At 46.2% G+C, this 27,515-nt stretch overlaps 1 protein-coding gene across 3 annotated transcripts in view; it reads right to left on the bottom strand.

The window, feature by feature from the left end:
- Positions 1–27,515, bottom strand: part of NTN4 (netrin 4) — a 48,680-nt gene that overhangs the window by 5,862 nt on the left and 15,303 nt on the right. For all 3 annotated transcript variants that reach the window (XM_074902710.1, XM_074902711.1, XM_074902712.1), the window contains exons 3-8: positions 22,115–22,402; positions 11,178–11,304; positions 9,674–9,862; positions 3,511–3,727; positions 2,690–2,802; positions 1,445–1,513 (exon numbers count right to left, since the gene is read on the bottom strand). In XM_074902710.1, the coding sequence (XP_074758811.1) occupies positions 1,445–1,513; positions 2,690–2,802; positions 3,511–3,727; positions 9,674–9,862; positions 11,178–11,304; positions 22,115–22,402 (1,003 nt within the window). The remainder of the gene's footprint in view (positions 1–1,444; positions 1,514–2,689; positions 2,803–3,510; positions 3,728–9,673; positions 9,863–11,177; positions 11,305–22,114; positions 22,403–27,515) is intronic.

The raw sequence follows: 27,515 nt of genomic DNA, 5'->3' as shown, positions 1-27,515 counted from the left end.
CATTTTTGGAAATCAAGGGGAAAGCCTCAGTTTTAGGGATTGACCTGGGGGCTTTGCTGGCCTCAGCCCAGGCAGCAGGCAAGGGCATGAGGAGCTGCCCTCATCCCCCCCTGGTGAGCACTCCTGCTGCTGGTCCTCCCACTTTGCAGAACTGCCAAATCCAAAAACGTTGTTGGGAACTGAGGCAAATCACAGAGTATTTTGAGCTCATAGATACCCACAGGCACACTCCTGCCACCTGGTATCCCACCTGCTGAGCGTCTGCATGGTGGAGGTTCAGGGCTCAGGTCCCATGCACGAACCTCCCCTGGACCGTGCTGATGCCTACACTGGTACGTAGCATCATATGGTGGTGCTTTACTCAGTACTGCACATAGGAAGCTCAGGGAAACCTCTCCTCCTACAGTATGGCCTCCTGAAGCTCATGATGAGCCTCACAATTCATCTGTCTCTCCAGTTCAGCTGACACCTTTCATGTTGAGTGATGAAAGGGTGGGAGGCCTGAGTGCACTTCAGATAAGATTTCTGAACTTGGTGGTTTTGTGACTTTTAAAAAATTTCTTATCTTTTGCAGGATTAAACACAATCACTATCGTGGCCAGGGAGCAAAGTAAAGTAGAATAATTTTTATTTTCTTAATATCGCTAAGCCAGAGCTATATTTCAACAGCTGGTGGCCCCTTGAACTTCCCTTTGTGGGTTGCTCCACAGCCTGTAGAAGTATTGGTTCTCCCTTTGTGCATTTTCAACTTCAGTGTGAGATGAAACAGGTGCAGGAGACCCCTGGAAGACTGTGAAGGAAGGGAGTGCTACACAGAGCATTCCTTGCTCTGCTGCGGTATGAAGGAGGTGTTTCACTGGCACACACCAGAGCGATCTTGGGAAACAAAGTGCCTCCTCTCATTCATTTAAATCCAACAGACACATAGACAATATACATCACCCCATTGCAACAGCTGAACTTTGTTAACAGGGAGAAGTTCCTGGTGGCTGCTGGAGCTGTTTTCTCCATGCAGTGTCTCTTGTGGTCATCACCGTCCCTCCTTACATTCAGCATAGTTCAGATTTACAGATTTCTAGACTGTGCTTGGGGCATCTGGTCTACAGAGTTTTGGTGACCCATTTTGGTAACAGTGCTTTACTGTCTGTCTTGGACCTAGACAACCTCTCAGGGACTCTTCGAACTCTTGTCCTCTCATGATTTTGGCACAAAGGTATTTTGGTAGTGAGAGAGGTGGGTAACAGAGTAAGACACTTCACCCACCTTGACTTGGCACCATGGTATCTATACATTTTCAAAAAGTCAAAGACCTGCCCTCAGACTAAGCAGCCCATGGGTTTGCTGGGATGGAGCAGTGCACACAGGAGCACCTCTCATGCTTTACACTCTTGCACCACCTTGCAGCACCTCCCTTTACACCCCTGCCACCTCACCCACAACTCACCATAGGTGTACTTCATCCCACAGAAGACCTTGGGATTCCCTAAAACTTGTTCTTTACATTCGCATTTACCTGGGGAAAGAGAAGGAAGCAAATGGCTGTGGATTGTATTTAAAAGACAGGAGTATTAGCTGGCAGAGCCCAGGACCTGCCAGAGGCTTTCACATGGTCCACAAGCCCCATGCAAAAAAGTCTTATTTTCAGATCCAGGCTGAATATACCATCTTAGTCCAAGGGAAATTATTCCTTGTTTACAATTTGAAGAGAAGGGAAACAAAGGCCTTATTATCTTGCCTTGGGATGCAAATAACAGGCACGTCTTTTTCTGTGGTATTTTCCACACCATAATGTACCAGACAAAACTTTAAAAGGAAACATTGCAGAGGTTAAGGCAGATTAATGACTTCCGTGATCTTAGAACAAAGAATAACATGATATACTTATTTAGGTTTAAAATGAAGTTGCTCAGACAAATGATGGAGCTTTCCCTTCAATTAACTCAATTATTGTATCTTTGAGATTTTATCATGCTGCTTTCTGAAAATGGAGGAAATGACGCTTGCCTGCTTGCATGCAGTGATTGCAAGGGAGGACAGCTTGATACTGCACTGCGGGACCAAACTGCCTCACAGCAATGTCACATTGCACCCACTTCCTCCAGACCGGAGGGACGGGAGGGAAATAACTTCACCAGCTGAAGTCATAGCTGAAATGCTAGGCCATCTTGAATCACATCATAAGCTGCAATTGATGCTAAAATTGTTGTGGGTGTTGGGGAAATAAATTCTGAGAAATTTCCTAGTGCCGATGAAGTGGCAAACCCCACCCTCTAAATAACATTGCTGGTTTGTCCAAGATGTAGTGGTTCTACTGAATACAAAGACACATTTAAAATATGATGGCCGAGTATAACATATAAGAGTATTTAGCCTTGACATTCAGAGCTGGGACTGCAAATTCAGGCAGGCAAATCTTGCCTTGCTGACAGCTAAATGCTGGGTGCAGGCTTTCATTGTGGAGCACCTGCCTAAAGGGTTTACATGTCCTCACATTGATGGGACGAGCCTTAAGGCTCCTCTGTCTCATGAAGAGGAAGGAGGTGGTCACACAGGATGTTAATGGGGGAATGTCCAGCCCCTCCTGCAACTGCCAGAGCACCAATTACAAGCCAGTGCAGAAGACTGTATCCATACTGGCTGCTGTCAGGAAGGATGGAGCAGGGAAACACGTATGAAGCCGCCATCCTACCAGAGTGCCGGAGCGCCGAGAAACCCTGCTCATCCTCCCAGCCCCAGGCGGGCTCGCTCTCATTGAGCACCACCTGGAAAGGAGGTGCTTCATTGTGCCAGGTCACGTCTGAGCTGTTGGGGGGAAAGAGAGATGGTCAGCCTTCCTCCTGGGGCCAGCGGAAAGCAGGGCCAATACCAACCTGATGTTTTGGTGCAATGTGACTGCACATCTTGGTGATGTTCAATGCGACGGGCAGTTTTGGAAAGTGAACAGGTTGAGTGTTGTCAGAGTGGGTCATGAATCCATTTGGGGTTTAAAATACATTACAGGGATTTATATGCTATGAATATCCCAGCGTTGTAAAAAAAAAAGCAACATATAGGATTCAGATAGTGGGATATTATTAAAATGTGCTGTCTTCTAAAAGTCAGAGCTTGACTCTAAGTCCAACACAGTCAATGCAAGCTGAGTTGCAACAGCAACAATATTAAGCCTTTGGTCTCCTCTCACTCAGATACCTCTGAGGCCCAAGTTTTGCTTGTGGAGAAGAAGCAACTGTGAAGGTTATGGAAAACACCTGATACATGAACACCAGCACCAAGGGCCAATAACCCAACATTATCAGTTCCCTACTACTGTGTGCCAGGCACACAGGTGAACCGCAGCCTCAGCTCCCACTCTATCTCCAGTTCTTGACCCTACCCCAAACATTTTATACAATAGGTATTTTTCAGCCTGCATGGCATGCATAAATAGGGTTGGCGCAGTGCCTTCCCTGGGGTGGAGACTGCGGGGGTATGGTGAGGCTGGGAGAGGGTGGCCAGGTCCTCCCAACTCACCTGCTGCTGTGGCAGTCGCCGGTGCGGGGGTCACAGCTGCGGGCGCAGTCGCAGGGGCGGCAGCCGTAGGCACCGAAGCCCCAGTAGCCGGGGAGGCAGTGGTCGCAGTGGGGCCCTGCCACGCCGGGCTTGCAGGGGCAGTCACCGGTGCTGGGGTCACAGAAGGTGCGGGGGCCCAGGGGGAGTGTAGCCGATCCCTGGGGGTGGCAGGAGCAGGCTGTGGGAGATACCGTGGCAGGAGAGAGAGTATCTGTGAGTGAAAAAGCTCTGCAGGATAAAGGTGCAGGAGATGCCTGCGAAACTGACACTGTAGGAACACTGGTGTGGGTTCTTTTTCCTCACCCATATAAATCTGAGCAGAGTCTCCCTTTGGACTCTGTATGATTTTAACTTTTGTGAGCTATCTTAACTAGTCAACCTACCCTGGTGTTGTGTTTCATTTTGCCAAACAGGCCTTTATTACTTTGCAGCTGTGGGTGCTTCACTGCAAAAACGAATCAGAGCATAACTGGTTTCTACAGTAGTAACAACTGTCTTGCATCCAGAAGATTTAAAAAACCCCTCAGAATGGTCATTTTAATTAAAGTGGAGGCTGAGCAAAAAGTACCTCTCTATCTCTGTCTGATTTTCTTTTAAAGCCATCATTTCAAAACATTAAAAAAAAAAAAAAGAATGAGGACCTGGACAGCTCAGAGATGCGCTTTTGCATATAGACTAGGACATGGGTTTGCAGAGTGCATGAAACTGGCTGCTCTTTCTTCCTCTGCCATAGCCTGTTACAGCAGAACGATGCACTGGAGGCATACTGGGACATGCTGGGAGAAATAGCCATTTTCTCAAAAGTCAGAAAGGCTGCCCTAAAATAGGTGAAGCTTTCCTTGCCTGCTTCTTAGTTTTTTGGTTTGTTTTTTTTTTTTTTTTTTTTTTTTCATAACTGTAATTTGCGTCTGTTTTAAGACCAGATCTTTTTTCTCCCAAAGATTTTAATCTTTTCAAAGATCAGAAATACAGTTATCAAAAGTGTGAGCCAAGTCTCTGACCATGTGGCCTGGTCAGAAGGCAACATGGTGCCCCACAGGACCAGTAGCTGGGTGAATTGTGCACTCCTTCCCTCAGGGTTTGGTTTTCTGACTAGGACATGTTACAGTCAGCCTTGTGAATTATGGTAAAAAATTCTCTTCTGAAAGACTTTTGTCTAAAATTCCATTTATATAAAAACTGGATTTCCTGAGAAAATTTTGTGAGGAGGGAAAATTTTCACCAAATTCTAATATGAATATTTTTATTTTGCAACCACAAAGGCAATAAAGTAGAAAAAACCACTGCATGCAACAAAACCTTTCTTTCTCTTAAAATGCTTATTGCTGTGCACACATATATTTAAGTTTGCTCTGACAACATTTTTGTGGTTTCAGGGATTCGACATACCTGGAATGTAATTTCAAAATAGTAAAGGATAGATTAATATTGGCAGGTAACTTAGAGGCGACTATGATTCCAAAATCTTTGCCAAAGTAATCCCCAAATTTTCCCCACCCTTTCCATTGCCAAACAAATATAATTAAATAAAATTAAAAGATTAGAAAGGCTCTCCACATGCTGCATAACTAGCTGCAGGCAGTGAACTCTGGTACCTTTAATAGCATAGTTTTCAACAGCGCTCACAGACTCGCATACCTTTGTCCTGAAGTCTGTGAAGTGTTTTACACCTGACACATGTAGCCAAATGCTCTCTTTTCCTACTAGATGTGGTGGGTATTTCTGGCATTCCTCAGCCCCTTCAGGGGAAATATCAAGCACTTAAAGCTCTCCTATCCTCCTCTCAGTCAGTGAGCTAAACCCACCGCTCAGAGAGAGTCCTGTTTCGGTCGGGTTTCAGCTGAGTTTTACACCCAACCCTATTGTTGGAGCTTTTTATGTTTTAGACAATGCTTTTGCACAATTTTTTTCCTAATGGAAAATTTAATAGCAGAGGCAACACCATGGTGAGGCAAGAATATTAAATTTATAAAGGGTGTTATGAAAAATAGAGCAGCAAACTGACAGGCAATTAAAGTGGCAATTAAAAGTGAGAATGTAGTTGCCTATACTTTCTAATGAACACTGCAAAGAGAAGTGCTGCAGTGGGAACATGCTGAGCAATACAGAGACATAAAGTGCAGCCCATCACTATGCACCGAGCACAGAAATGAGACTGGAGCTTAAAAGTGAGCATGTTTTACCAGTTTTGAAAGAAATGCATGAAAATAGGACCAAGTGTGTCCATAGTGTGGCAATGGCAGGAAGAAAAGGATGCAGGACTGATTATACATTGTTTGGCAGCTGCAGCTACTGCTCCCTCATGGGCTGCTGCTGCTCTGAGTGGTGGGTTTAGACCCCATTTTCCTCCTTCCACCCAATCTGCACCTCACTGTAGCACAGGTAGTAGGGGAGTCTCCTCCAGGAAGGTGAGAGGAGCAGCCAAGCAGCAGATAAAGCAGGTATAGACAGCGTTTGGATGGCACTTCGTGGTGCATATGGAGGCACAGAGTGTGAGACTCTCAGTGCGAGGCTTCAGGGCAGTGCCTGTCTCATGTGCCACGGCCACCCCACCGGGGAGGCTGGGGGTTTCCACAGCCAAGGGAGCTCCAGTGAGAGAAGGGTGGGCTGGCACAACTAGCCTGGGACCAAGAGAAACCTTCTGCAAGCTTGATATTTTTTCGTTCTTTTCAATTTGCAAGCAGCATCGTTAAAATGCCAATTTACCACCCTGTACTACCCAGCAATATTTTGCACATGACTTCCACACACATATGAATCAACAGCTGCCTGTCCCAGTGTTGCATGTGCTGATTGGAATCGAAACCCAGTAAGCAGGACTCTAGCGGAGCTGAATTTCTCTCCCCTTGATTGGTGATACTGTTGTGGTTTCTTCAGCTACCAGCTAACCTTTGGAAATGACAAATATTTACCCTCAAAAACCTACAGTTGAAAAGCAAAAATAAACTCAGCAATTACAAAACCCAATTTATTGTCTGCAATTATACTGTAGCTGAGGCTTCAGCTACATTCTTGAGGGATGTAAAGAAAAGGACCGATAAGTATGGTGGGGGGAAAGAGTCATCAGATTGCTGTTTTATCAGGTACACACCTACTCCTGAGCAAATATTATATACACTTTTTGCATACAAGAATCTTTAAAGTATCCTTAAAGATTATGGCTTAACAACTCCTTTATTTACTTTGACCTTGGTATTTTTAAATTTTCAATGCTATCCCATGGTTGAGTAATAGCAGTGCCTTGAGCTAGAAGCAAGCAGGCAATGCTGTGGCCTTCCCTGAAAGAATAGCTGGGCATCACATATGTCCCTTGTTACTGCAGTCTGTGGCACCACCCTTGGAAATGTGCTAGGCATAGGCTGCAATTGGTCTTATATAATTTAACTTAGCAGTCATTAGTCATTTGCTACAGCCCTGCAAGCTGCTGGGCTCCCCTGTGAGATGCTGAGTCCCCGGGCAGCCAGAGATCAGAAAGGAAATGGTGAAGGGGTCTGAGGGAGTGTTTGAAAAGCTCAGAAAGAAATAATCTGTGTGTTTGTAGCAATAGAGTCTTCATAAGGAAAGCACTCAGACAATCCCTACATTTTCGTGGAACCCAGTTTATGCTGGCGAAAGTTGTGTCCCTGAGATAATGGAGTACTTCATGCTCAGTATTCATAAATACAAAAAACAAAAAAAAAAAAGCAGCAAAGTAGATGTACTTAATGCAGAAGGTAAATAAATGTAGACTTCTTCTCACTATACTCAAAGCTATTTTATAGTTCTTGACAAATATATGTTACATTTGGTCTTTAAATACCAGAGCTCATGAATACATAGTGGTCCATAAAGAGGTTGAATTGTTGCATTAAAGAGTAACAGAAACAAATTTATAGACTTTATACCAGGCACACTTTTTTTGGGGGGGGGGGGGGAAAATGTGGAAAGTGGAATGCCAGAGGCCAGCGATTTAGAGATGAATGCAGAAAGCCGAGAGAACTGAGCACCAGCATATGTCAACAAAAATGCCCATTAATCACCTTATCTCCACAGCTTCCTCCTGCCTAGAAAGGCTGGGAGAAACTTTTTAATTGTGTCTCTTGGGATTTGGCTAACATATAGCTAATGACATGATATAACGCCTGAATTCATTAGCACTGGTCTAACCTGTGCATAGGCACGTGCACACTGTTGGCAGCCTTCCCTTTGAGCTGTGGCGGTTTTGCAGCAGTCTCAGTGTCACAAGACCTCTATTTCCATCCGGGTTTGCAAGGAAGCAGGGTTCATGCTGGCCAACCCAGGAGGTGCCATTTGACTTTCTCTTGGACCCTCCAAACAGCCACAGGATTTTGACTGGGCGTTTTGGCGCCAGGAAAACCCTATGATGGGTCTCTTGTGAAACTCCATCTCCTCAATGAGCTGCATGAGATGTCACAGGAGATGGCAGTGACTCCTACCACCTTCAAGGTGAAGGGCATTATTTTTAGGTGTCCAGAAGCCTGCACTCAAATCAGTGCCAAAGCTTGACTTGGCCTCAATGGCCTTGGAAAAGTGTATGCTCTTCCCTGATGGGAGCTAGCATGTAAAAAGTATCAGGAATTACAACCCTAGTGAAGGTAGGACAATTCCAGTAAAAGCACATTTTGAAGCTTGAGGGTCCCATACAGAATTTACTTCAGTCTTTCATCCTGTGTTATCTACCAATCTACCAATTGTTTGGGTTTTTTAATCAGCAAGGCTGAATCTATGAGTTAGGAAAAAAAAATCAAGCCCCTACTTTGGGTCTAAGTGCAAGACTTAAACCTGTCTTTTTACTCATGAGACTCCAAAACTAAAGCTCTAAAGTTGCCTAGGTTCTGGCAATAATTATGGAGGGCAAGTATCTGATGTTTCAGAGAAGTAGACTTGGTACTTCAATGTACACAAGTACAAGGAACTTTAAAAAGTCATTAAATTCACTGTTTAAAAACCCAAATTTGTGTACATACTACAGCAGTGAAATAATTATTTACAACAAGTAATGGAGAACTATGGTCAATTCTGTTTCTGTAAGGAGAATTAGAGTTGTAAAACGGGCAGTTCAGCTGTTGCTGCTCCTCCTTGCCACAAGTGAAAGGTGGAGAGGAGAAGGACTTCTGTGACAGGCTGTTGAGGCTGCTGGGAGTCTCGTAAGGATGATGTGCAGTGAAGGAGCAGGATGAAAGTGGGTGTTCCCTACCTGACCCCACAGATATTATAAAAGTGAAACTGCACAACCCTCCCAGGCTGGGGTGCAGCTCCTCACCCCAGAAGGGTTTCTATTCCTTTAAACACAGGTATCTCTCCTTTAGAGGAGGGAGATATGCTCAGTGTCCTCTCAAATGACAGAAGCACGGTGTCAGTCAGATTTTTTTCTGCCACCCATAGAGGTCCTCCTCCAGATTTGGATCAGTAAGGAGAAATCTGGTGAAGCCAATGGGTGGTCATAGGCGCAGAGTGGAGAGCATTCCTGCACCCTATATTTAGCTGACCAGTGTAGTGTGCTCAGCATGATTTGGGGATCCGGAGTCCCCCACGGTGAGTCACCATCCTCACAGTGGTCCCTGGGGAGCATGGCTTTTGGATTGCTGCTTTTGCTTGGGAAATATTTAATTTCACATGTGGCCGAGTCATTGACTTTGGCCTGACCTCCTCAGTGTCACACCTTCTGGAATATCACTTAACTCGTGTTCCAGTCTCTCACTCCATACACACCTGCTGCTGCTGCAAACACGCACTGGTGGGTGATGCTATTTATCAGCTGCAGCCCTCTTGGCTGAGGCACCCTGCTTCTGAGGTTGTGACATTCGCCAAACAAGGAGAACGTGAAAACATGATGCAGCTTTTGCTCTCCAAAAATATCAGGAGAAAGTCAATGAATCATCTCCCTTCTCCTGCCCCCAGGCTACAGATCCTTGGGACAGATTTGTCAACAGCATCTGCAGGCTTTTACCCTGCAAACCTCACCATTGCTTTTTGCAAACAGCATCAAAAAGGGAATTCAGAAGAGCTTCCTGTCCTTCACTGAAGCAAGAAGATTGTTCCAAGGAGGGGCAAAGGGTCTCACACTTTCTTTGACACCCTCCTACTTGAGAAGCATTTTACTAGTAAAAGGTTGCTGACTTACGTTTGCAGGCGTCTGGGGCAGAGAAGGGCTTCCTGAGGTCCCGGTAGAAGCCTGACTTGCAGCGCTGGCAGTGCTGCCCTTCTGTGTTGTGCTGACAGTTGTCACAGACACCACCGCTGCGATTGCCCGATGCCAGCCACGCATCCATGTCAAAATGACAAGTGTCAGCATGCCCATTACACTTGCATGCTGAGATGAAGCCAAAGGGAACAGAAAGACTCATTAAGACAGTGAAAGATGTTGATTTATAGAAAAGACACACAAAACCCCAAACCATGTTCTAGAATAGGAGACCTGAGCTATGGAAGCCATTATTCATTCAAATGCATGAAGTATCACATTTTCATCCATGCTTCCCAAACTCTAGAGGTGACATTTATTTAACTCTTTTATTTCCAGTGTGGGTTTCCCAGTACAAGGACAGCAACACCGTCAAGCTGGCATAGGGAGAGCTCCCCCATTCACTGCTCCTGGTGCGGCTGGATCCTTCCCTCCCTGTTTAGGAATCAGCAGTGCCCCATACAGCATCTGCTGTGCGGGTGCTGCCAGGATGCTCCTTACATCTGATGGAGGGAAAATACAGGTGGAAGGGAGCTGTGTGAGAGAGGGTGAGCACCCATCTTTCCCTGTGTTGGCAGTGGAGGAAGTCTGGATGCCCACAGGCCTGAAATCAGTACCCAAGTGAAATCTATTCCAATCCCTGCTTATCAAATGCGGCTGGTGGAAACAGGGATTCACTGTCATTCCTTTGGGGAACATCCATACAGCAGTGAGTGTGACTGCAGCCCACACAGGCAGGCTGATGGTAGCTTAAGTGTTGATAGCATCATAGCCATGGCAGGATGGCACTCAGCATGCCTGGAAACCTTCCTGGCATGGTGCAGACAATCCTCAGTGTCCTTCTGGCTAGATTGCTGCTGTTACTGAAAAAGATTGTCCCGTGACCTCTGCAGTCCCCTGCAGCCTGCACTCACCCTGAGCATCCCTCCTCAGCACCACAGAAGTAATCCTCAAACCTCCTGGGAGGAACCCACGGCTCCTCTTGTCCCCAGCACCCAGGGGGTGAGCAGAGCCCACATTCAGCAGCAGAAGACAATACCTCCTGCAAATGTGTTTGTCAGTGGTGCCCATGGACGGGACAATGCTGGCCCCCTCGTCACTTCTAAGGCAGCCTAGCAGACTGCAGTCTGCCTGCAGAAGAAAATGGTATCTTAAGGAGATGCACTTGTGTCCCACAGAAAGGCCAAACCAACAGACAACACAGTCTTGTGAGGATTTCCAAGTGAGGGGCTGTGCAAAAAGGGCCATCCCCACCATACACACATGCAGTGGGCTCTGGGCAGGAGCGTGGCACTGGCTCTCCATGCACTGAGCTGCTCCACAAGCACCTGCCCACCAGCTCAGTATCTGTTGCCTTTTGGAAACACAGGAGAAAGGCACAAAAGGAGGAAGCATTTTGCTCCAGCAGAGGCTCTGGAGACACTGTTCCCCGCTGGCTACTTACACTGACACTCCCTGGGGGCTCCGGTTTTGCCGTCGGCAGCCTGCCAAGGCTGGTCGTTGTAGAGTGGGGCACAGTGCTGGCAGTGGGACCCTGCTGTGTTGTGCTTGCACATGCATTTCCCATGGACCTAGCAGGGGAAAGAGAGCAAGTATCACCCACAGCAAAGCCCAGAGAGTCTCTGGGCACAAGCAATGCGCATATACAGAAGATATTGTGCCAGCTAGACGGTATTACATGGACTAGCAAGAGGGCTAGCATGATGTCTGCCTTGACATCCAGTTCAGTCAAAGCAAATATTCTGCAGTTACACTTTCAATTAGATTAGTATTTGTGAATCTGCATGTCATGGTATTGTATAATTATAAGTTGGTGGGTTTTTTTGAGATCTAAAAGGATCTTTAGCAGACAGTTTCCAGCTGCAGCATGAATCTGTAGAAGAGATTAATAAAAGCCAACATTCAAAGCATCTTTAGGAAACACTGTAAAACCTTTATCTTTTTCTCCTTCCCAGACGTTAATACACATTTGCAGTACTGAAGGAACACAACCTCAGCACCCAAGTCTGTGCACAGCCATTGCCAACATAAATGAGAAAAAAAGAAATTCAAACCCCTGAAACATAGATATCTATTCATCCTAGGAAGAAATTTTGCCCCGCAAAGGAAGAACCAAGAACAGCACAAGGACCATGAGTGACCCTATGCAGATATGTTCATGACAGAGAGGTAATTTAACATCTAGACAGCCTAGTGCAACGGGGTAATTAGAGATGAAAAGCCATCGTAGCACGCTTGGTGCCTTACTAACACTGTTGGCAAATGCAAAGAAAACAAGACATAGCCAGAGGGCAAGAGCAGCCCGGCAGCCCTTAGATGCAATGAAATCAAGCTCTGAAGCAGCACAGCTCTCCCGGCAAGGCTGAAGGCCCTGCTTCTTCCCATGGACTGTGTCAGGCAGCTGCTTACCATAGTTATTTTGGTGGCTGCCTGTGCTTTCAGCTTTACTCTGCTTGACATTTTGCTTTTAAATACAGTTTTACTAAGAGCATTTCAGCTGCAAGTCCCTCCCGATGTCTGATGTGTGGCCAGGCTCAAGGCACCATCAGCATCCTGTGTTTGCTGAAACATGAGCTGAGCGGTGCCTCACCACCCTGGTGCCCCTTCCATCACCAGTCGCCAGGAAAGTGATAAAGGAAGGCAATAAACTGAGCATGCTTCGGCTTCTCCTGCTGCTCAGTAATGAGCCGGAGACCTCAGCCTGCCCTGCCAGCGTGGCCCCACACTCATGCCACAGGCTGACCATAAAACCAATGGAGCTGGGGAGCTGTACCAGCCACTGGCTGCTTTTGGCATCAGGAGTGACACAGGGAGGTTGGGGTGCGTGGTGATCCAGCCCAATGCTGGGGCATGACTTTAACTGCTACTGGAAGATGCTGCCATCCACTTTGTTTAACTTGTGGATTTACCAGTGTGCTGTTCCTAACTGTATGACTTGCTGCTGAGACCTGCCACGAAAAAGGTTCCTGTGAAAAATCTGAAGAGTAAACAAAACAGAAGAGGACCCTGAACATGTTGTAAACAGCTCCTGCTTGTTACGTAGGTGCACACACACGCACCACACACACTCCTGGCTAATGACGACTTTCTGATTTATTTTTAATGAACAGATTTTAGCTGTTATCTCACAGGGGTCAGATGCAACCTGAACAGATAAAACTTCAAAAATGACCTTGAAAGTCCTTAAAAGACTTTTCAGCAGCAATGTAAATAGCAAAATGTCTCAAAATCTTTTAAGTGATCCTTTCCTGCCTTATTAAAATGGCTGAATCATGAAAGCAGAAATAAGCAAAATGCAGTACAGTGACTGGACTGTGTAAGCAATGGACAGATACAGACAGAGTCAGACAGAATGCACAAGCATCTAAACTAAAGTGCAAATACTAAGATAACATTGCTTTCTGTGCTATTAGGCCTCATTGCAGATATCAGTTGGTCTCACTGCAGATACTAGTTGGTATGGTCTGGCTTATCATATTGACATATGCTTAAATGTGTGCTAATGTTTGAAAAGAATGAGAAGCAAATATAGAAAAGAAACAAACCAAATTTTCAGAGGGAATATTTAGTTCCCAAACTGTGTCTTGTGTTCTCATAATTTAATTTTTGCTACCACCTGGAAAATGCTCTTCAAGGTCTCAGATGCCTCACTTTCCTAAATTATGACTCTTCAATAAAATATCTCATACATTTTTTAGGCAAAGTCCACACACAAACAAACCAGTGTTACAGAGTTACTCCACACACATTTAAAGGCATCTATCTGCATGGAAGCAGAAACTGGGTAAACCTGCATTGGTCATTTGGTCATCTTCTGATGGTTTTGATGGAACCCTAACTCTTTGATGCCATTTTTGGTAGGAGTTTCTTGCAAGCCCTTTGGCCATTGAGTGGAGAGGGCTAAACAGGTTGTAGTAGCCTGAACCACATCTGTGGACAGTGAAACCCTTCAGCTTGTTCCTCACAGACTGTCACAGCTGTTAGGGTAGAGGGACCCACCAGACCTGGGACATGTGTGATCAAGAAGGGAAGGCAACCTGAGGGAGCCAGACAGGGTCATGGTCAAAACCAGGTGGTCTCCTAGTGCTTTGGTGATCATGATGCCAAAGTAAGAAGAATGTGGAAGAAGACTTGCAAACAGGGATATGTTTCAGACACAGGGACTCTTGGGATTACTGCAAGGATGCATGCTCCTCCTGCCTGTGCCTGCAGCCTCATCCACCAAATTCAGCTCCTCCCTTGACAAAGCCAAACAAAGAACCAGTGGGAACTCAGTCAAACTGAGTGGCTGCTCAGCATTAATAATATATGACTCCAAAACTCAGCAGCACCTAAGAAATCCTCAAAGGATTAAGCATCCCAAGACACCAGCAGAGAGCTAGGCAAAACTCCCCACTGAGGAGCATTCATGGTCCCAAGTCGTAAGAGCCTGCATTTTCTGAAAGCCCAAGTACTGTATAACAGCACGCCACGTTGCCAGAATAGGGGGAGGTGGGTGAAAATAAATCAGAAGAGGATGGGTATCCCAAGAACCTGATGTGCTGCTACTAATTTGGCACACAGAGCTAATAAGTAAACCACTGAATAGCCATCTTATTAATCTGTATATGAACTCTGAAGAAGGGTTTTATAAACTTAAAACCTGCTGCACCAATGGCAGGCTTGTGGGCTCTCAGATGCTGTGGCAAGCAGCGCTGCAAAAGAGTCTAATTTGGAGTTGGATAAAAATCAAGTCAGATGGTGATAGACATTGAGTCAGAGCAGGGCATGCTGCTCCTGGTATTAATTGCTTGTAAAGGTACGAAGCACCTGGTGGGGGAGGAAACAAATGGTCTGGCTGAAAAGCTTAAAAAATAATAGAATAGCGTGATTCTGACTTCTGTGTAAGGGCAAGTGCAGGACCAGCACAGATGTCCGTAGGTTTGGGCTCCCCAGAATCATCTAGGTTGGAAAAAACCTTGAAGATCACCTAGTCCAGCCATTAACCTAGCACTGACAGTTCCCAACTACACCAGATCCCTCAGCGCTATGTTGACCCGACTCTTAAACACCTCCAGGGATGGGGACTCCACCACCTCCCTGGGCAGCCCATTCTAACACCTAACAACCCCTTCTGGAAAGAAATGCTTCCTGACATCTAGTCTAAACCTTCCCTGGTGCAACTCTTGTCCTACGACATTACTTGGTTAAAGAGACTCATCCCCAGCTCTCTGCAACCTCCTTTCAGGTAGCTGTAGAGGGCGATGAGGTCTCCCCTCAGCCTCCTCTTCTCCAGACTAAACACCCCCAGTTCCCTCAGCCACTCCTCACAAGACCTGTGCTCCAGACTCAGTGGGTGCTGTTGCAGCCTGGGTCAGGAGGAACCACATGTTCCCTGCTCTTATCATAAGGGTGCTGCTTTGCAGTCTCCTTTCCTCCAGGGTTTATCACAACCAGATGTGTTAGTGTCTTCATCAGATGCTCTCTCCCAAGCCCAGATCCCACTGTTGGATCCTGTGCTCTCTCTGCTCACCTCAGCATGGGCTGGGATGGCCATTCAGTAGCCCAGCCTGCCATGCATGCTTTGCAAACCTGTGCACCCCTGCTCGTTGCAGGGCCAGGGACTCATAATCTCAATGGCATTCACATCTGGGTGAGCACCCACAGAGGCATGGGATGTGATGGTACGGCTGGCCCTGCTTCTGCATCAGATGCAGCCACCCAGGTGCTGGTCTTCAGGAGCAAGATTTGGAAAAGGCAGAAAGCTTCCCAGTTCCCATGGTGTCAAGCCTTTACAGCAAACAGGCTGGACCTTAAGAAAACTCTGCCTCTCAGAGGTCCCCCCAGGTCCCATGGTGGCCCTGATGCCTCTCGGCCAGGCAGAGCAGGGTGCAGACCCTCTAATGAACAAGCTGAACAACTAAATGGCCAGTCTCAACCGACTGAGGGGAGGGAAATGGGGTCTTTAATAACTTGTTTCTCAGTGCACCCACTTAGGTAATATTCCTTTTTTGCAGAAATGTAATGAAAGTCAGACCTAAGTGCTTCAAAAACCTTCCCTCAGGCTGATTTATCTATTCTCTTTCAATAGCATTATAATGATTACCCCCCAGAACAGCTCTGCTTTAAAAAAATCTCTCCATCCTAGCTTTATCCCATTGAAGAAAATATCTTTTTTCTTCTACATAATTCCATCATGACAGAAAAGATTTTTATGTGCTGGAAACAACAAAAGAAGGTGAATATTAGCAAGCCCTTTCTTGCAGCCCATAAGCAGAGAGGTAATTTTTTAGTTATAAAGAAATACTATGACAGCTGAAAACAGGAGAAAGACAGGACAAGAAGTAATAGAGGTGGTGACAGGTGAAAAACAGCCAACAGACAGTCTACACCGTGCAAAATTAATGCCTCTAAGAGCTGTAGGAGGGCCAGATGCAAGACTGCTGTGCCCTGTGAACTCCTCATCATGCCACAGATTGGTTGGGAGCCAGGGCTGCGAAGCCTGCCCAGCATCTCTGCTGGAACCCAAGGTAGAGTGGGGAAATGATGTACCCAGCCACGGGGATTTCTTCAGCATCTCAGCACCTTTCTGAAGGCAGGATGTGATCCCCACACATCAATAGGGGAAAGAGGACATATTTTCCTTGCTTTTCGTTCACCTTGATTTACATTTAACTGTAAGGCATACCCACTTGGGTCATCCTGGAGCATCGCTAAGTACACAAACACAATTCCCAGTACGTCTCACTCGTTTAAGCATTCACACGGCTCTTGATTCATTTAAGCAGCAAAGCCTTCTCACACCATTTTTCATTTTGTCATGGGGTCTTTACATCCCAGTTCACTTTCACACTGTTTCCCTTCTTAGCTCGACAGCCCTGTCACAATGTCAGTCATTAGAGGGCACAATGCAAACAGTGTTACAAAAGTTGACTTCTGTAAGATAAACGAGCGACTGATTTCTCTATACAAAGACAGTTGCTAGGGCATGCTTCCTTCCAGAGCCTTTTGTTGCTGAATTATAACCTTCCAGCACTTCCTTTCAGATTGCAAATACATAGGGTTTTTTCTTTAGTCGAATCCTATAAAATACTTTGCCCCCTATTTATCATGTTCTAAAATGTTGGGCAGGGAGAAAGAAGTGCTGTGTCGAGGGAAAAATGCTTTCAGTCCCCTGTTATGAATTGATTTATATTGCAAGAACTCACACACTATATAGACTCCAACACAAATGCACACTAAAAGAAAATCAGTGTTCCAAAGACAGAGTAATAGGCTAAATAGCTGGGAGGGACAACTCTGCCTTTAATAGTTTCTTTCTTGGAACTGCTAAAATGGTATTTTCTCTTTTTTTTTTTTTTTTTTACTTTTGTGGAAAATGGTTATGGTATCAGCCTAAAGGGAAACCACAGCATTCATGCTGAGTCTCTAACGACAGCTTTTACACTGTGTTGTGCTTGAGCCACTGTGCCAATTTTAGAACCAATGCCTACTGGCTGCTGTCAGCATGCGGTGAGGTATTCTTTCCCAAAGCACCAGACAACCAAATTTACGCATGAGAAAATTCTCATATCCTATCTCATTCTTGTGAAAGAAAACAAAGCTTGTTGTCCAGGGCGTGGGGGCTGTCTGGTGCTTTTTTTTAAATTCCTTGTACAATAGGCTTCTGTCAGTGCTGCGGGAGAAGACCTTCTACATCTTTTGATGTCAGTAGCACGGTAACAATTTATAACAGCCACTGGGTTGGCTACATGAGAAGGGGGAGAAATATTCACCCTGCCTGACTCTACAGAAGTGCTTTAGCACAGTAGCTCAGTTTACCCCGGACCTCAACCATACGGTATCCTCCTACCCCTTCATAACCGTGGAAGGAACCTGGAGAGATCAGCTGGTTAACCTGGGCACATCAAATGCATGCCTAAAATTAGGTGAGGTATATCTGGGGTTTGGTGCCTAGTTGCTGGACAGCTGCCAGAAAGCGAGTTCAGATGCATTCACTGATCAGGTACCTGAACTGGTTGTTCAGTCTAGAAATTAAAGCACAGTTCCTGGAAAAGTTGTTGACTCACACTGATACAGCACCTTGAACTACTAAAGAAGTGTATAAGCATAATTGGAGCAGTACTATTTTGGTATGGCAGCAGCACCACACCAAACTGCTGTGGGCACATGTCTTAATTCATTGAAGCTTCTTCATCCCTAAGTTCTAGTTTCCCACTTCCTTTCTTCAGAGCAAAGATAGCTGCTGTATCATGTTATTAAAACTGTCATTAAGGGAAAAAGAAAACAACAGGATGAACAAAACCAGACTGCTTCATTTGTTCTCACTCTGTTCAATGCACATGAAAGTTGTGCAGACAGGGCTGCACTAGCAGGAGTGCAGGAAAGGAAAGGAAAAACAGAGTGGGAAACATTAGATAGTTGATAATGCTGGATTATCAATGAAACAGTGAAGTCATCAGTTGAGAGAGGGATCTCATCTCATAGGGGTAAAAGCAGGGAAACCCCAGCAAGGACACAGACCTCTAAGACTGCTAACTCAGGCCAACTGTGAAAAACACTTAGCTGTTGCAGGATACCACAGTCAGGGAGGGCCATGGGGTCTCTGAGATGGATGAACTCTCACCATGAGACAGAACTGCACAGATCAGGTGAGCTATCTCCGGGTTTGCCTTCCCCACTTTGGAGTACTAAATCGCAAGATTCTACTTATCTCCAGGCTGATCTCTTTCACAAACCTTGCCATAGCTGCAAGAAGGCCATGGGGATGCTTTAGCTTGTAAGGGGACAAGCATACACTGCAATCGCTCCATGTGCAGAGGTACTGGCAAGGGGTGAGAGGCTCCTATGCTACAGATCAGCTGAAAAAACAGTCCTTTCATGGCCAGTGAAGATCAGGAGGGATCTCCTGTGTATGCAAATTCATTTCTCTACTCACATTGGTGGTTCACCATGTAATGCAGCTCACAGACTGATCCAACTGCTTTTCATGGTATGGCGTGAGGTGTGTTTTTCTGTGGACATTTTTTTCTTAGGCATGCATTGGGCTGTTGTTGATGGGATTTGGGTAGTGACCCTTTGAATAAATATGGGAAGACCAAGGAAGAGAAGAAAGTGTATCTGTATCACCCTGAAAGCTGTCTGTTGTACGCAAGTGTATAACAAGGAACAGTCAGGATCATACTACCCACGAGGTACCACCCTTGCCATCATTGAAAGGCAGCCAGGTCTTCTCTCTAGTCTTGCCCTGCAGCTCATACTCTCCCCTAGAGCATGAGCTCTACTGGTATACTCAGAATTCACCTAAAGGCTGGCGTGGCATTTCTGATGCTCCAACAAATCCAGAGATTTCCTACATAAATCCTTTCTCCTTTAGGAGTGACTGCCACAGAGAGGAGCATCATGGAGAGTTTCACAGCTGGATGCTGGTGAGGGCACAGAAACAAACCCCTTCTCTTATCAGGGTATTGATTTTTGCTGTTTGAGGGTAATACGAAATATTTTTTCTCACAGTGAATGTTTAGACTCTGTGAAGTCCACCTTTGCTTTGACTCTCTTCAGAGGGATTGCAAAAGGAGGTTATCCCACCCCAGTGAACAGAGCTAGAGCTGCTTCTGCTGGGGAAGGAGCCCCTCTTCGTCCATGAAGCCACCCTACTGATATCCCACCCCCATGCCCTGAGGATGTCCCAGGTCAGTGTGGCCAAGCTGGACTTCTAGCCTCCCTTCAGATGGACTTCTAGCCTCCCTTCAGCTACTCAGAATCTTTACCTTCAAAACTGTCAGCTTCCCAGCACATGATAGCACAGCCCTTGAGAAAAAATGCATCTGATGGGAGGAATCCCACAGCAGTGAGTGGGGCTGATGTCCCAAGCTGAATGGAGCATCCTGCCCCCTGGGACAGGTCCCTGCACCAAACCTGTTCGAGCAGCAGCCACCAGCATCCCTGGTGGCTTTCCCAGATCCTCTCTGGGTGAGATGGCCAAAAATGCTTCTGGTTGCTTTGTGAGATCCGCCCAAGACCCAGCAGCTATGCCCACTGCTGCCAGGACACCCCAGCTTATTGTCCAGAGAAGCTCAAGAGAAAAACAAATATATCACATCTGGGTCTTACACTGGCCAAGCAGCGAGTAAAACTAAGCCTGCAGTTAGGATTTTGCCTGTGGGCTGAGACCAAGTAGGGGTTTAAGAAAACTTGCACATACATTTTTCAGAAAAGTTTTGTTTTTTTTAAAGGATCTTAAACTTTCTTAAATTTTGATGTTAACTCTCTGACTTAGGGGATATTCTTCAGGAGTGCTCTGGTCTAAATAAGCATAAAACCAGATACAGATTGTATAATTATACTGAAAAATGGTAATGTGCTTTCCAGCTTTTGCCTTTCTCGGTTTAACAGTGAAGGTTCTGCTAAAACCTCATGTAGATAATGTTACATAAAGACAAGACTGAAATCCCCATCTCACACTTGAATGACTAACGGTAATTTTTCAGAATTATCTTTTATGTGATTTTTTCAGGTGAAATGTACAAAATGCTCCCTCTCTGAAATCCTACTCTCTTTTTAGAAGTTTCTCTGAAATCTCCCAGCTAAGCAGCCACAGACCCCACAATCTTTTGTCCTTTTTCTGTTTATTCACACACACGTCTCTTGATATCATCTTGGATATAATCCTCTCTTCCCACCTTGAAGCAACGGACTAGCAAACCCCAGCCTTGTGTGCATGAGTGGGGTGCCAGCACAGTTCCTGAATCGCAGCAGCCTCATGCCAGGCAGGAGCCTGGCACAGATCGGGCTCAGCCCCAGCTGCCCTGGTGCCATGATGGAGAAAGTGGTATTGGGACAGGAAACATCTTACCACTCCCTGCCTCTCCCTGCAAACCATGGGGCTATGTCACCCCTACAGTGGTGCATCCCTTATGAGACATGGAATAAGCTGTAAGGCACAGTAAAATGAGTCAGCCTCATGGCAGAAACGTCACCTTTGGGACTCCTGCCACATACACACTTACAATCAGAATTGAATTTCCAGTCCCCTCGGGGCCAGCGCAGGGGCTTGTTGCTATTTCTTGCTTTGGTTTTCAGTGTGATTTTGGCACTTGATTCTTCCCACAGCACTGTCTGTTACCTGCACACTATGGTTTCCCTAGGCTACAGCCATACCAGAAGTGTATTTGCCTGCAAGCTCTGTTACAACTCTCAGCTGTGTGCTGGGGCATGCTCCCATGCAATTGTATCCCACAGAAATAATCCTGAGCAAACAGCTCCTTTTGAAGACTTTCACTCAGGGAACATCTGTGGAAAGCAAAGCAGTGCTACTTGAAACAGCCTTAACAATCGTAGCACTGCACGCCTTCAAATTGGTGTATTTTCAAGACGTTGCAAGGCTACCTCTATTATAAGGAAAACTTGCTGTCTGCTTCATGTCTAAGACCATAATTTAAGTGAGAGTTCCCTGAAGAGCTGGACAGATGCCAGACCTCCTTACCTCTAGTAGCTGCCTTATGTGTTTTTTATGATCTTTCCCTTTCTAACATTATTCAGCACAGTATGTTTGACTGCCCTGGCTTTCCCTACTGCTCCTCTGCCAGCAAAGCCAGGACTTTCAGAGCCAGCCAAGATGGGCAGAAAGGACAAGATGTGTTGGGGGCAGTGAGTGTCCCTGGACTGGCAGGCATTCAACGCATCGGCCATTGCTGTGTCCATCACTTCCCCAACACTTTAAAGGCTCTTGCTTCTCTGGGACATGGGAGCACTGGGGTTTAGGTCTTTGTGGGTCCCAAGGGATTTGAACTCAGAGTTCTTGTGATGGAAGTCCCCTTGAAACAGAGGGGATTGAAAGGCAGCCAGGTCTTCTCTGTAGTCTTTATCCAGAGAAAGATATTGCAAAGTGCAATGGAAAGCCTGGGTGTGGGAGCCAAAACCCAGTTCTCTGGCTCCTCAGTTCAGGACCCAACTCGATATCTGAGGATCATCCAGAAGCAATGGCAACCACAAGACGCCTAGTACCTTCAGAGAAGCTCTCATCCTTCTTTGTCATCAAAATACCCTGCATTTATTATCTTTTAGATATTGTAAATTTGCATTTTTGGGGAAGAAGGGAGTCAGCAATGTTGATTTTTTTTAAGGATCCACCTGAAATAAACAAATAAATTACTGTGGAGCACCCTTCAAGGATAAGAGTCCTGGGGGACCCCACACCAAGGTACAAGGGAAGCCCAGCCTTTCAGCCTGACACGGAGACTACCTCCTTTGTAAAGATCACTTTTGCCACTGTGCTTGGAATTCAGGTCATCACACATCAAATACCGCATACTTGGACCTGTACCATACTCCATACCATCCCTACTACTTTTAAAGCTCTGTTTTCCTGCAGTGCAGATGTTGTTGGGTGCATGTACGTACCACATGGAAAACACCAGCCGCCTTGATAGGCTTGAATCCGTTGACAGGGATGCAGTGGTCAGCATGGCCATTGCAGAAGCAGCTGCCCTTCACAATGAAGTCGTAGACAGCGTAGTGCAGGGGCAGCGGGGGCTGCGGGGACCAGGAGGCTGGGCTGGTTGGAAGGCAGGGGCAGCCCTGCCGCTCCAGCAGCTGTACCCGCAGGTTGGTGATCTTCAGCTGTGCCTGGGCTTCTGCGCTGTATGGGTCCTCCGTGGTGTAAGGCGGCGACAAGGCTCGGTATATCACCTGGGCAGAGAAACATGTCAAGGGAAGCAGAAAGGAGGATGTCAGTCAGCCCCACAGTGGGCCAGGGGGTGGGATGGCAACAGGAGCATCCTCTGGGAGCATGCACCAGACTCTCGTGATGCTCCTCCTCTCTGAAAGCCGTGGGAGTAGCAAATCCACCTCGACCCTGGTATGTGCAAAGTGACACCCCCCCCCCCCCCCGTGATCCCCTATGTCCCTTTCCACATAAAGTCCATACCCTAGGGGTGTCAAATGACATTTCACCATTAACTTAAAGCAGAGGTCGGTGCTGCTGGTACGCAGCATGGCCCAGCACAGGGATCAGTAGTCCTGCAGGCGATGCTCAGGTGGAGGACTCTTCATTAACCTTCCCTCCTCCAGAATGGGTGTATTTTTTAACAAATAAAGCTCAGATTTCCAAATATTTGGCTCCTATCAGTCCCAGGCTGTTTCCCAGTTGAAAAGTGATTAGGTGTGGCAATTAGTGACAGCAAGCTGATAGTCAAGAAAACTGAGATAAAAAAGGAAGAAAAGTGGGGGCTTCTGAAGTTTAAACAAATACTTATCAGTCAGTATTTATTTTAACTTTGGTCCGACTGAATAGGTAAATATTGGCTCAAGTTGAAAATTGAGAGTGCTAGATAAAAATAACCAATTTTCTCGAAGAGGTTTATTTTAAAGTTGTTGGTCTGGCTGCCTACAGTGAGACATCAGAAACAGCATATACTTCATATAACTACCATTGGCATAAAATGACATATTTATGACACATGTATTAGTTACTGGTACATTCAACTGACAGCGACACTTTCTATATAGTTAAACAGCTCTTCACTGAATAGCCACTGAAGGCTTGATGAACTACAGTATTTATAAGCACCACTCAATCGGTCACTTGATGAGTGTCTGAGGGTGTGACACAGCCTCATGTCTCGATGCCCTACTCCCAACAGTGGCTTAACACCTCCCCAAACCACCCTGCTGCCCTGCTTCTAACCACCCATGCCACCCAAAAAGCCAGCCAGCCTGCTATAGACAGCAAGGAAGTATGTGGCAGTGAAGGGAGACCATCTTTTTTTGCCAGGAGGTGCTGCAGGGTGCCAGGCAAGAGGCAGTGTATGAGCCTGCCAGCAGCACTTATGGTGATCACAGCCTCCTCTCCCCCAAAAGGATGCGGCTGATGCACCTCAGCTGATGAAGGCTTCCTTTTTGTTTCACCAGGATTCACAGATCCTGGAAATAATGACCCTGGTTTTGCCACCTCGCCTGCCCACAGGCTTTGGCAGCCAGCTGCCGCCTCCACCAGCCCCACCACTGCTGGCACTGCTCCCGGCTGGGACCTGGTGTTTCTCCAGAGCTGCCAGGATCCAGTTGGAATAAGCTTTGTTCTGGCCTGGAGGGAGATTTAGAGCTCATTTTGGAGCTGAATGATCACTGGCCTGCCAAGCATGGTTGCGACCAGCGTGCTGGTAACAGCAGGGCTCTGACATGCTGGTGGCAAGTGCTGCGTGCTGTCAAGCACATCATGGATGCAGCCCCGTGCCACCGCGCCGCCATCCTGCAGATGCTCCCTCCCAAAGGTATTCCAGTATCTTCTGCCAGAAAGACATCAATAAGGGAGAAGATTAACCAGGAGACGTGGTCAGAGGGAAGGCTGGTGAGGGGTACACCCCTTGTGTGGAAGTGTTGAGTCTGATGAGGGATATTAATAAATAGCAACACATTTCAGAAGTGGTGTTTTTTTCCCTCTCTCTTTCATGAACATATGGAGTTTTCTTCTGCTTTCCTAAAAATATCAAGCAGATATGAACAGAAACCCAAGTGGATGCAACTATCAGGCCCTGCACCTCTCCCCAAGGTTTTTTATTTACCCAAATTTAAATCAATGTCATTCTGATCACGTTTACTCATTAGTGGCTTTGTGAACACAAGATGCTTTCAGATATGGAAAGGAAACTCCTTGGGAAACATCCAAATTGGAGATATCGATTTCCTTTTAGTGGAGATGATGGAAAACACTGGGCTGAGCATTTTCAGTAAAAACTAGCATTTTGGGTTCCTTGTGATTACATAAATTGCATCTCAGAGAATTCTTTGTTCATCCTGATTCAGATGAGAGTAGCGAAGAAAATAAATGGAAAAAATGTATGCTAGATGCAGCTGCAGACTTTCTTCTCATCATTTTCAGTTTTTCTTGTTTATCTATCCCCATTTAATGCACATGACTGATGCTTGTAGTTCCAGTAAAGACAATTGCAGCAAGGAAATCAATAACCCTGAGAGCCTTCATGCTGAGAGGGTTAAACCTTGCCTGTGTGGAATTCAGGGGGAGTTATGCTGCTGATTTCAATGGAGCCAGTATTCCCGCTCAGGCCCTAAAACTTTACAAACATTTCTTTTTATGGCTACTTGAAAACAGTGATGCTAAACATGAGCCCTGTCTGTAATTCCCCAGGGCTGCAGGCTCTCAGCTGCTCCCCCGGCTGCCCCGTATTGCTCCGGCTGTGCCCAGCAGCCCCTGTCCCGGTTTCAGAGCTGTGCTGCACTCTGCAGCAGTGCAACGTAATGGGGTGAGCCTGGTCTCAGCACTGCCAAGACAGTAAACACCCTCATCCCTCTGTCCCAGACGCTAGTAGCTCTACTTTAGTAAAATACAAACCAGTCATTATAACATGTAGGACACCATACAAATAGCAGTTCTCTGCTCTACCCCAGCAGATTAAGCTTGAGCCCCCAGAGGCTGTTTAATAAGGTCAAGGGCGTGTTTCTCAGCAGGATTTCCCTGTTCAGTCATTAACCTCATTGATTTATCCCAGCCCGTCTCGGGAGTCAGCACATCACTGGAGCCACACTACCCTCATACAGCTGTTATGGGTCTGCACCCCTTGTTCTGCCTAGCACCCCAGCCCCACATACACACATGAACGGGTACCAGATTTCCTGCTTTTACCTGTCTTTGGACTTTTCTGTGCAAATTTCACTGAAAGGACTGTTCCCAGTTTGCAGCATCACATCTACAAACAGGCCATGGTTTGCACACCAAACCTGATCGGTTTTTCACACATACAGTTCTGCTGGCAGTCTCCAGCCACTGCAGAGGCTTCCTCAACCAAAATATTGTTTAGTTTTAATGGTGCAGGGCAAGCACGTAGGCAGGATTTGAGAAGTACACACTGACAACATACACGTGTATCTGACGATGGGATTTTACAAGCCCATCATTTCCCTGATGTCATCAGGCAGGACTTCAGTCCCACTGTCCAGCTGGGGGCTGCTGGCTCCTCTGATGGCCTTTGTTGAGCCAGTGCTCCCCAGCCACCCTGGGACACTTGTGGTGATATGCCCAATCCACAGCCATCATTTTCTCTTCCTAACAGATTCTGGTAGCCCTCCAGGTTTATCCTGATAAAGCTACAAAGAAAACATGCATGCCTGGCTCAACTCAGGGACAGAAACTCTCTCCAGTGGCTCTGCCACCACAGTCATGGTCTTGGCTGACATGGGCATATGTCATGTCAGCTTTCTAGCTGTTGGGGCAGTCCCTCTGACAGACACAACGGGGGGGATGGCAGTTCCCTCCCACCCCCCGGAGAAATCACTGCCTGCAGAGCAATCAAGTCCATTAGTCTTCTTATCCCAAAAACACTGGAAGAAATCATGCCCAAGGGTCCTGCCAAAGAGAGCTGTGCTGTCATTACACAAGGGAGATAAATAGCTCAATGAGGTAAGGGAGAACATACTTTCAGATGGATGATGCCGTTTCTGTTTTGACAGAGCATGGCCTCTACCAGGAGAAATCTCCACCACATTCAGAGGAATGCACCCAGCCCTTTGGTAAAGGAGCAATGGCAGCAAAACCTGGCCATTTGCCTGCAGTGAGACTCACCAGAAAGCACACCACAGTGTCCCCACTCGTCTGTCTGCATGGAGGTGTCTCACTGACAATATGTCAAAACCCAGAGGTACAATGTTGGGCAGACAATGTGACTTCCTCCAGTAGTCAGCAGCATGTATGACAGCAAAGAGTGGGAGGCCTGGATCTTTACACCAGCAGCTCTTTAGTGCATCCACTAATCCAAATTTTCTATTTTGTAGAACAAGTAGGAAGTAACAAATTGAAAACCCATGGCACTTCTATGATAGACATGCCATAATATATCCTATCAGAAAGATGTTTCCATTTCCAGTGCTGCTAGCTCACTATAAATGTTATGATATTTAGGATTCTTCTTAAACACAACCCCAGAAACTGAATCTTTATCTCAGTTTCCTTTTAAAACTAAGTATCTAGCAATATTTTATATCTGAGCAGCAAATGTGACTAACCAAGAGGCAAATAAAAAGCACCTCTGTCTTTAAAACAAAATGTACAGTATTTGGAGTAATGTTCCTTCCATGTCACATGTAAGCTATTGGATTCCATGTTCTATAAATGCAACATTTGCATGAAGCAATATCAATAGAGGAGTGATTTCAAAGTTGCACAGGGATTTTTTTTTTTTGGTGGGGGAGAAGTCTCCCTACACAGCCAAATAGGAACTGTAGACTGCAATCCCTGAGTGAGGAATGTGGCTGCTATGCCTTGAGAGGGTTGGGTTCACCTGATCCTCCCAGTCGGATGCCTGGCAGCAGCAGGAGAGAGCCCACTTTGCTCCCAGGGGTGCAGGAGTGGAGAAGCTGCTTTGCAGTGCCTTGCGCATGCCATGGGGTAAGAATACTCTGCTCTTCAGCCAAACCGTTCTGGATGTCTGCAGTTTGGGCACGTAATTACATAGACACCCTCTAATAAATTTCCACAGCATTTCTATTCCCTTATGGGCTGTCATGAGTAACTCCTGCTCTGTTGATTACTTCACATGTTTTTTGTCTTAGCAGTACAAGAAGCCTTAGCTACTTGCCATTCCACAGATGCAGTAATGTAGCCCTGTATATAAATAAAGCAGCAACCATGAACATGGTGCACTCAAGTAACCGCTTGCACCACAATGACCTCAATTTATAAATACATAAAAGTCCTTTTGCAAGAAGTACCCTAGTATGTTTACACGCAAGAGGCAATGAAAGGACATCTTTTTATATATATCTCCACAGTAGGAAGGAAAATGCTAATGAA

This window comes from Athene noctua, chromosome 3 (genome assembly GCF_965140245.1).
Source record: "Athene noctua chromosome 3, bAthNoc1.hap1.1, whole genome shotgun sequence".
Classification (NCBI taxonomy): domain Eukaryota; kingdom Metazoa; phylum Chordata; class Aves; order Strigiformes; family Strigidae; genus Athene; species Athene noctua.
This window is presented reverse-complemented; position numbering and strand designations above follow the sequence as displayed.